General features: G+C 44.8%; 1 protein-coding gene across 1 annotated transcript; it reads left to right on the top strand.

Moving 5' to 3' along the window:
• The first annotated feature begins 4357 nt into the window (after positions 1–4357).
• Positions 4358–5777, top strand: IL5 (interleukin 5). The gene is made up of 4 exons (XM_075542683.1): positions 4358–4501; positions 4722–4754; positions 5433–5561; positions 5655–5777. The coding sequence occupies exons 1-4, from the start codon at positions 4358–4360 to the stop codon at positions 5775–5777; spliced, it is 429 nt and encodes a 142-aa protein (XP_075398798.1).
• The last annotated feature ends 4452 nt before the right edge of the window (positions 5778–10229 follow it).

The raw sequence follows: 10229 nt of genomic DNA, 5'->3' as shown, positions 1-10229 counted from the left end.
GGGGATCTCTGGGCTCAGGTAGGACCGGTTGTGAGGATGGTGCAGGCCTGGGCAGTGTTTCGTGGCGTTGTGCAGAGGGTCACCATGGTCATGACCAACTTGTTGGCACCAACAGTAGCAGCATTCTTTCAGGGCCTTCCTTATTCACATGCAGGCGAGGCAGTTAAAATTCCGTAGAGTGGGTCAAGCGCATCTCAGTCCTCAGGGGGATGGCTTTGCTTCTGAAACCTTTAAAGAGGTCTTTGCCAGTGGTTTTCTCCAATTCAGTTTCATGACTGCTGCTTCTATGGGTGTGGATTGTGGATCCAAGAAAAAGGAAGTCAATCTTTTCTCTTGTTTATTAGGCATTGTTTACTGGTCCAGTTGTGAACATTTTTGTTTTCTTTATGCTGACATATAATCCATCATGAAGTTTGTAGTCTTTGATCTTCATTAGTAAGGATTTCAAATCCTCTTCACTTAGAGCAAGCGAGATTGCGTCATCTGCAGTTGAGGGGTGCTAACGAGTCTTCCTCCAATCCTGGTGCTGCATGTCGGTGTGCAGGTCCCCTAGGTGCAGAACTAAGAGTTCTGGAATTCCCATTTTCACAATAGTATCCATGTTTTTTTATTCACATGAGAGAATGCCTTTTGCATAGTCAATAAAACCCAAGTAAGTATCTTTCTGATCACGCCCAGCCAACACCCATCTCCCATCAGCAATGGTGTTCCCATTCCAATTCTGCCCTTCAAACCTCTGCTGAATCTGGCTTGAATTTCTGGCAGTTTCCTGTTGGTATACTTTTGAAGCCAATTTTGAGTTACGTTTTTACTTAGGTGTGGTAATGAATGATATTGTTTGATACTGTCTGCATTCTGCCCTGTCAGCTTTCTTTGAAACGGGCACAGATAAGGAATTGTTCCAGGTGGGTGCTCTTCCATATGTCTTGGCATAAAGCAAGTCAACTCCTCCAGTGTGCCTCTGTTTGCAGAAACATCTCAGTCGCTATTCTGTCAGTTCCTGGAGCCATATTTTTACCAATGCCTTTGGTGCATTTTGGGCTTCTTCCTTTAACATCAGCATTTCTTGATCATATGTTACTTCCAGAAATGAACGTTGGCCAATATCCCCCCTTTATAATCACTCTATGTATGCCTTCCATCTTTTTTTTTGAAACTGTCATGATGGCTTTTTAAATCAGTAGCATATTTATTAATTTTCCATGAGAATGCTGCTGGGGTTTTTTCTCCAGCAGTTTTATTGGCATATAATTTACATGTCATACGATTCAATAGTGCAACCGTTCAATCATATCAAGGAGCATGTACAATGGCTTCCATCTTGTTTGGATACTTCTCACTTTGTTCTGTATTTGGTCTATAGAATCCTTCAATATTGCAAGGTGAGGCTGGCATTTCCCCCTTTTTTTCCCAGCTTGGGAAATGCTGAGCATGCTTTTCCCTTTTGGTTTCTAACACCAACTCTTCACACATTCCATGATAACACTTTATCTTCTGGAGCCTGCCTTTGACATCTCTGGCCAAGAAAGAATGAAGTGAAAGTATTTTACTTGAGCTATTCAACTTTCAAGAGAAAAATCCAGAGTCTCTTCTAAGATGTCCTTTGGTCTAGTTTCTCATTACTTTCTGGTTTCTTCCTGTATGATGTCACCCCACACTTTGACTGGCCTTTAGTCATTAGTGTTCAATATGTCAAATCTCTTCTTGAGATGGCCTCTAACTCAAGGTCATATTTTGTCTCTTGTGGAGTTGTTTTCGTTTTCTTTGGTCTCATTTGGACTTGGACATGAACAATTGCTGGGTCTGTCCCCTAGTCGGCCCTGGCCTGGTTCCGGCTGATGATCCGGCTCCTCTGCCCCCTCTTTACACAGACGATTCTTGTGTGTGCCATCCAGCAGGGTCCACATCCCTGTTTCCAAAAGAGGATCAAAAGGGTATTTTGTAAAAAGATATTTACAATGAATAAGTCATTGGTCTCGCAAAATTCTATCATGCCTTCATCACCATTTCTGTCTTAAAAATATGAGTTTACAATATCTTAAAGCCAAGAAAGTACACTTAACAATCAGGCTATCTGGCTTCTTTGAATCATTGGATGGTCTGACAACAGAAAAACAAGAGTTCCACATGGCAACTATCAGCCGGCACCTTCAAAAGCCACATTGGCTGCTGCTTGTTGGCACCCCAGGCACCTTTGTTGTGCGCCTCCTCCCCCTTTCACTCACAGCCATGGCCATCTTGAACTCCACAGGACTGCTGTAAAACACAGTGAGTGCCTGGGGAAGTGTGTTTGGTTGTTCAGTGAAGGCTCATAGTTGCATCTCAATCCTTCACCACCCAGGTTGCCTGCGCCACCCTAGACATTTGCATGTTTACATGACAACAATAAATGAGTTGGCGGGTGCTCTGAAACCTCCTGTAAAGCCCATTCTTCCGCAGTGTGACCCAGAGGCCCACCAAAGGCAAGGCAGGTGTTGGTCACCTCATGAGAAAGCTCTTGTTTGGGTTTTGAGAGCACTATGTTAACAGCACCTTGATTCAAGCCTACAGTGATTCCTACTTCGTTCTTACTAGATTCAATGAGCCAGTATCTCTCCTCCAGTCTGAAGGAAAACATCATGTAAGTGTTCATATCAGACATGTCTAACCTAAAACGTCAGCACAAACCACACTCGATTTGGTACAGGGAGGCTGTGACTGAAGTCACCAACTACTGCCACCCCACCTGTGCAGCTCTGGAGTTCCATGTATGTGAGAGGCACATCTACCTCCCAATTGCCTCTGCTTCTCATGCAGACCTGGACCCAACTTTGGAGAAGGTTCTAGGTAGTTCTCTGCATCATCCATTCTAGATGCTGCAGATTGTCCCAGCTTCTAACACAGAGAAAAATCTGCCATGTAAACAAAATGGCCACACCTCCATCAGGTGTGTTCAGAGCAGGCAAGACAGGGTGGTCTAGAAGAGGGGCATGTCTGCTCACTTTTGGACTTACACGCCTGAGTCTCAGGAACCTAATTTCCCTGATTACACACACTCATATTCTGCCTACCCAAAGGACACCTCCTCCTGGCAGGACACAGAGGCCATGCCCGTGTGTTATGTGCCTGCCACAAAACACATACTTCCCAGCACCCATGTCCCTCTCGCCACTTTCTGTTGTTGCTGTCTGCCATAAAGCTGTGGCGACCCTATGCATGCCCAATGAGATCAAACCGTTGTGTTCAATTGGGGTTTTGCTGCTAATTTTCATAAAGGGATCACCAGGCCTTTCTTCTTGGTCTTAACCTGAAAGTGTTGCTGGGACCTGTTTATCATCACAGCAACATGTCCACCTCTACTGAGAAGTGGGGTGGCACCTGCCTATGTGGTGCATGGGTCAGCAATCAAAGCTGGCCTCCGCACGGAAGAAGGTGACCTCTGACCGCTACCATGGAAAGCTGTTTGGGTGAGAGGAAGTCTCCTTCCAGTTCCAGGGAACCAATCGGCATATGCTGAAGACCAGGCCACAAGTCCAAGGTGAACTTGTGACTAGAATTCTAGAACTTTGGGTTAAGCAATCAAAGAAGCAGAACTTGATTTTCCTGCTGCATGTGAGCAGGGCATCTATAGATCCAGGAGTTAGGACATCACCTTTGAATCACAAAATGGAAGAGCTGACTGAGAATGGAGCCAAGAAAGAATCCCCAAGGCAAGAGGCATAGAAAGGAGCCTCATCCTTAGATCGTTTGGTTATATGAACCAACAACTTCAAGTATGGCTTCAACCAGTTTGTGTTAGGCGTTTGATCACTGTCAACACCATTAAGACCTTCATGGACAAAACTTGACCCTGCAAGGGTCTGGTGGTCTCTGACCCTAATCACCACCTTCTTGCCAATATTTCCAATTCCTTTGAAAAGAAATCGATTTGAATACCACGATAGAGGAATTTAGTCAACCTGCCACAAAGCCATTCCCAATATTTATGTGATTGCCATACAATTCTATGTATTCACTTGCATAATACTTCTTCTTTTGACACATATCTTTTAAGAGGAAATTCCATCTTGTGATTGTTGAGAAATGTAAATGTAGGGCAACCATCTATCAACCCAAACATTTTCTTTTATAATAGAAAATATTTTAGAGGGGGAAAAATAGGGATTTTTGTTATTATTTGAAAGAGAAAACTAGAATTATTTGTTAAGGCACAAGGCATTGGAAAAATTTAGTTTCATAATATGCCATTATAAGGTATTCTCTATCTGATTGTTCGAAATTATTCATTTCCTCAAAGAGAGAGAATAAATTGGCTGGGGATGTAGCCTTACACTATGCACTCTCTTTGCCAAAGGCGAAGGCTGAGCAGATCTGAACCATGAGAATGCTTCTGCATTTGAGTCTGCTGGCTCTCGGAGCTGCCCATACTTGGGCCCTTGCCATAGAAAATCCTGTGTCCACGCTGGTGACCGAGACCTTGAGACTGCTCTCCACTCATGGAACTCTACTGATTGGCAATGGGGTAAAGTTTTTTTTTTTAAGACTTTTTTGATTCCTAGTCTCTGAAATGCACAGATGATCATTTCTGGTGGTTCATGGACCATGTATGAAGAGCTGATCTTAATAACAGGGGTCCGAGAGTGTTCATAAGATAGAATTAACCACCTCACTAGCAAGCATCAGGTTAAAATTTGTGAACGTTAGAGAGCTTTGAAAGTGACTGCATGTTCTTGTCTTTTCAGACCTTGAAGATTCTTACCCCTGTGCATACAGAAGTAAGTTAAATTACGATTTGATAAAATGAATGAATGATTAAGTAAATGACCTGTCGAGTGCTAGTGATCAGTGGAATGATTTTACTTTCTTGTTTTGTTTTAATCTATATAATGAGGCTACAGCAGACTTTGTTGTCTTTCTGAGAGTATCGGTCATAGAGCGTTACATTTTCAGAATCATTGTCAGTAGACGTAGAGTCGCTAGTCAATGTCCTGCAATAACAGTCATTTCTGCCTGTTTAAGTGATCATGAGCATAGACGGAGACCATGCACATGTGGGGAGGAGCTGATAGCCATACTGTTATGGGGAGAGATGATTGCTTTAGTCTAACTAGACTAAAGCACCAGCTAGAACTATGAAAGACAACGCTGACATGAGCTTCATCAATAACGGTCGTCTGTTGGTTGCCTTTCCTAAAGATTCCATTTATCCTCAATAACTATAAACGTCTGTAACATTTATACAATTCTCCAGTAATGACACACATTTCACCTGCTTTTTGAAAACGACCCTTCCATCAGAGGGGATGGTCTTCCCCAGCCTGGCCAGGAGCAAGCATGCGACTCCCTAAAGGCAGGCATTCGAGCAAATACCCGAAACCAACGGCTAACATTTTTGAACTTGTGTTCTCATCTTGTTTGGAGTTTCTGCGTGCTTACAAATCTTTCTCACCTAGCACCGACTCTGCGCTGAGGAAGTCTTCCAGGGGATAGACACCCTGAAGAATCAAACTGTACAAGACGGTGAAGTGGAAAAGCTGTTTAGAAACTTGTCTTTACTCAGGGAACACATGGATCTCCAAAAGGTAAGTGAAGCACATTCGGTGGGATGTGTCTGGTACCTGTTTTTCCAGGATTCAGTGATTTCCTAAAATATCTCTGGTCTGTTCTCTTCACAGAAAAAGTGCAAAGGAGAAAGACGGAAAGTGAAGCAATTCCTAGACTACTTGCAAGAGTTTCTTCTTGAAGTAATAAACACTAACTATGCAATGCAGAGTAGAAATCAAGTTGGCTTTCTGTAGCCCAACATCTTGGCAGAGGATAGGAATGTTTTATTGTAATGGAAGCGGGAACAACCAAGGGCAGGGCTTGAATTTTTAATGTAATGACACTTCAGGGGCTAGATAAAGATTTCAAACATGCTGTAACTTGACCACATCCCACAAACAGACAACACCAACTCTTTGAGCTGTATTTCAGAGAACGGAACCATGGAAGCATGATCCTGCTGTTCTGTTGGCTCCAGGCAAAACAACATGTATACTTTCATCTTCTTTAACTTGATGTTCTCTAAACTGTTTGTTAACTTAATATTATTTATGAAATGATTAAGACTTTGGTAAATTAATATTTATTTTATTGTATGCTGTGTTCTAATAAAACAAAGATAGACAACTCTAGTTTGGTTTGCTGCTGGCTTCTGTACTACACCTGAAGTGTGAGAGCATGCAGAGTATGCGGGCACTCCCGTCTCCCTGGTGACAGAAGTTGCAGGGTTGCTAGGATACCAAGGCTGGAAGTGATCCGGCAGGATTGAGTGAGGATGTGAGGACCAAGGAGGCAGTAGGGACTACCCCTGATTTCTACTCCATAGTAGACCCAGATCCTAGGCAGGTGCAAGCCAAATGGTGGTGGTGATAAATGGATGGACGAATGAATGAATGGGCTTTCCCAAACCAGCTTTACAATTGGAATGAGTTTCAAAGTGTCCCGAGGAGGAAGGCATCACTGAAGATCTGTTACAAGGTCTCTTTCTAGACTTTGGGTCGAATTGGGCAGATCAATGCCACTACTGGTTGGAGGAAGCAGCTTCTTGGCAGGAGCGCAGGGCACTGGGTCTGAGGAAGTTCCCCCTTCCCCTGACCTGGCATTGTGGGTGAACAAAGGAGATGGAGAAGCCCTGGAATGCAGTGATGCCCAGAGGGCTGGGTTCCTGAGGGGCCAACCCTTCTGTCCTCTCCATTCTGCCCACTTTTGACTCCCGGTAGCAAAACTGGAAAGTCCTCTGCTTTGAAAACATTCGCAAGGACTCAGAAAATAGGGCCTTTAAAAGGTGCTGTGAGGTGGAGATGGACCTGGGAGAGACCCAGCACCAGCATTCTGCTACGCGACGGATTGTTTCATAGGACAAACATGATTAATTGCCTGGCCTGTTGCAGAGACATGCCTCTGCTGAGTGGTCCCATTCCGTCGTGGGCCCCATAGACCAGTGCCGGTATCCAGGGCACAATCTGCATGGATTACATGTGTCCGACTCAACCACTCGTGTCAAACTGTTGTTCCGGCAGCTTCCTGTCATGGAGCGGGGCCCGACCAGTCAGATGCAGGTACTAAGGTGGAAGGGTACAGGCTTTCGGGATAAGAAGAGGAGTTTTCCTTCAGAACAGGCCCAGACATGGTGCAGGACCTACCATGACACAGTCCCGCATCTCAGACGAACGCAAAGCCCCTGTAAATGGAAGCTGAGCCAGTAAGGGAGGAAGAGAGTTGGTTCACCCTGCACCACTGACAGGAAACAAACAGGAAACCCATGCTGCATATCAACTGAATCTTAGTTTAATCCAATCAGCAAGAATCTGTTGAGCTCCAATATGCTTGAAGATTATTCTAGGGACTAAAATTCATTAATGAATAAAACAGACACAAGTCCTTGCTCTTGTGGAACTTATATTCTATCTCAAAGAAGCTCACCTCTCATTTGTTTAAATCTGGGTCCAATTCCAATTTAATTTACGTGGAATTAAGATCAGAATACCTTACATCAGGGGTCCTCAAACTATGGCTCGCAGGCCACATGCGGCCCACCGAGGACATTTATCCGGCCCGCCGAGTGTTTTTGCCCTCTTTTGTTTTTTACTTCAAAATAAGATATGTGCAGTGAGCATAGTTATTTGTTCATAGTTTTTTTTTAAACTATAGTCTGGCCCTCCATCAGGTCTGAGGGACAATGAACTGTCCCCCTAGTTAAAAAGTTTGAGGACCCCATAAATCCCCACTAATGAACTCTTGTCAATTCACCAGTCATTAGAGAAATGATGAGCGATCAGGGAAGTATGCTGCTGAAGTGAAGCTTCATAGAGGAAAGTAGAGCTCTGTGTGTGTGTGTGTGTGTGTGTGTGTTAAACATATATGTAACAGCACCTTTCACATAAACAGCCAGTGACATTATTCAGCTATTAGCTGGAATCAGTTCAGTGGCAGTGAGTCTGGGTTCGGGGTCAGTGCCGTGGTTATTACCAGGAAGCCTTCAGGAACTAAGTCAATGAGAGCCAACATAGTCATCACCGCTGTGATCTGATCGAAGGGCAGTTACTCGGGTGTGGCCTGCACCGCCCTTTATCTCACGGGAGACAGAAGGAGAGAAGGTGGAGGCTCAGTACCACCAAGAACGAAGAGCAAGGAGCAAAGGTGACCTTTGGACCTGGGGTCCCTGAACCGAGAGCTTCCTAGATCCGGGGGGAGATTGATGTCAAGGCAAACGGAGATCTCCACGGAACACTGGGAGAACAGTGGGGATTCCAGAGCACTTCGTTGTGATCAGGTGACTTGTCCAGGGATAAGAGGCAGTGGTATGAACAGAGCAAGAGCATATTGGAAGGGTTAACTTCAGGAAATACGTGCGTCAAGGGGGTATCCTCTCACCTGCATGCTGAGCAAATCATCAGAGAAGCTGGATTCTATGAAGAAGAGTGTGGCATCAGGATTGGAGGAGGGCTTATTAACAGCCTACAATATGCAGATGACACAACTGTGCCGCGGGTGAGAAGCACTTTTCTTATTTGTTTAGAACAAACACATCTGTCTTGGAAGAGGTATGGATGGTGAGACTTTGTCTCGAGCACTTTGGGCATGTTGTCAGGAGAGAGCCATCCCGGGAGAAGACATCACGCTTGGTAAAGTGGAGAAGCAATGAAAAGAGGAAGACCCTTGCTACGACGGCTGGACGCAGCGGCTACAACAGTGGCCTCGCGCACAGGAACAATCGTGAGGCTGGCACGGGACGGCAGTGTTGCGCTCTGCGTGCACCGGGTTGCTAGGGGACTGACCTGACTCTGGCACTGCACAACAGGAGGAGGATCACCTCTCCGAATTTAGTCTTCCAGTCCCTTATCGGTGAAATTAAATTTCTGTTTGGTAAAGCCATCTGCTTGTCTGCGGCTCCCTTATTTTTTAAACCTTTAATGAGTGACTTGGTAAAGAATCACAGAGCAGACCATCGGTTTTATATCCCACAATTCATATGCATTTGCGACATCTCATTCGTGGGACCCCTTAACGCTGCGTCGCTCATCCACCTCCCCCTTTGTTGGTAGAAGTTGGTAGAATTCTTCAGTTTCTTCATCACCGGCTTTAGTGGTTGGTGTGTAAATTTGAATAACAGCTGTATTCATTGTACTTCAAGATAAATCTTCTTTTTAAAAAGAAATAAATCACCTTTTAGCCGTGAATTGGGTGAAGGGTTGCAGAGCAGATCACCAGCTTTACAGTCCATAATTCATACACTTTCTGCACCACCTCAGCCATTGTCGTGCTTTCAACGTACCATCCCTCATCCCACTTCCTCTCTGTCTTCCCTGTTTTCGTTTCTCCTGCTCTCCTCACTCATGAACTGTCTGCTGGGGTCAATGCTGCCCTTTCCATCTTAAATAGTTGACTATTCTAAGGAATGAGTTTCTCACTATTGCTACTCTTCCTCTTCCTTCACACCTAGTTTTTGGCTGAAAATTGAGCGTGGGGAGCAGTTCAGTTCCATGCCTATACCAGTGGTGTAACTTCTATGATCATACATAGATCACGCAACCATGACTGGGAAACTTATTGTGGTAATTATGTCCACGTTGCCGCTGATGGTTAAGTCCTGCTCACCTGGACTCTGTTGATCACGGATTCCCATTTTGTCCCTTGTTACCATGGAGCCCAGGTCAGTGATGGTATCACAATGTTCAACCTCTGCTAAAGCCACTACCAAGTTCTTCACTGATGCCCGTTTCCCATCACTAGGAGCCCTGGTGGCTTAGTGGATTATGCATTGGGCTGTTAAGTGCAAGGTCAGTGGTTTGAACCGACCAGCCAATTCTTGGGAGAAAGATGAAGTGTTCTTTCCCCATAAAGATGCATAGCCTCCGAACTCAAAGGGGGCAGTTCTGCTTTGAATCCAAACGGATGGTGGTGAATGTGTGAATCCTTTCAATGTTGATGAAAGGAACATTCTCTATGGACTCTCAGGGAGCACAGTCGTGTAGTGAATGAATGCCCTCACCACGCACAGTATTTTCATTCGAGTATTTCTGTTGTCTTTGAAGAAGTGCAGTCGGAATGCTCCCTAGAGGCAAGAATGGCCTTTGGGCATGTTATCTGGAAAGACCAGTCCCTGGAGAAGGACGTCATGCTCGGTAAAGTACAGCGGCATTGAAAAAGAGGAAGACTGTCCCCAAGATGGAGTGACACAGCGACTGCAGCGACGGTCTCAACGT

This window comes from Tenrec ecaudatus, chromosome 2 (genome assembly GCF_050624435.1).
Source record: "Tenrec ecaudatus isolate mTenEca1 chromosome 2, mTenEca1.hap1, whole genome shotgun sequence".
In the NCBI taxonomy this organism is placed as follows: Eukaryota; Metazoa; Chordata; class Mammalia; order Afrosoricida; family Tenrecidae; genus Tenrec; species Tenrec ecaudatus.
Note: the sequence above shows the minus strand (reverse complement) of the source record. Positions and strands in the feature narration are given on the sequence as shown.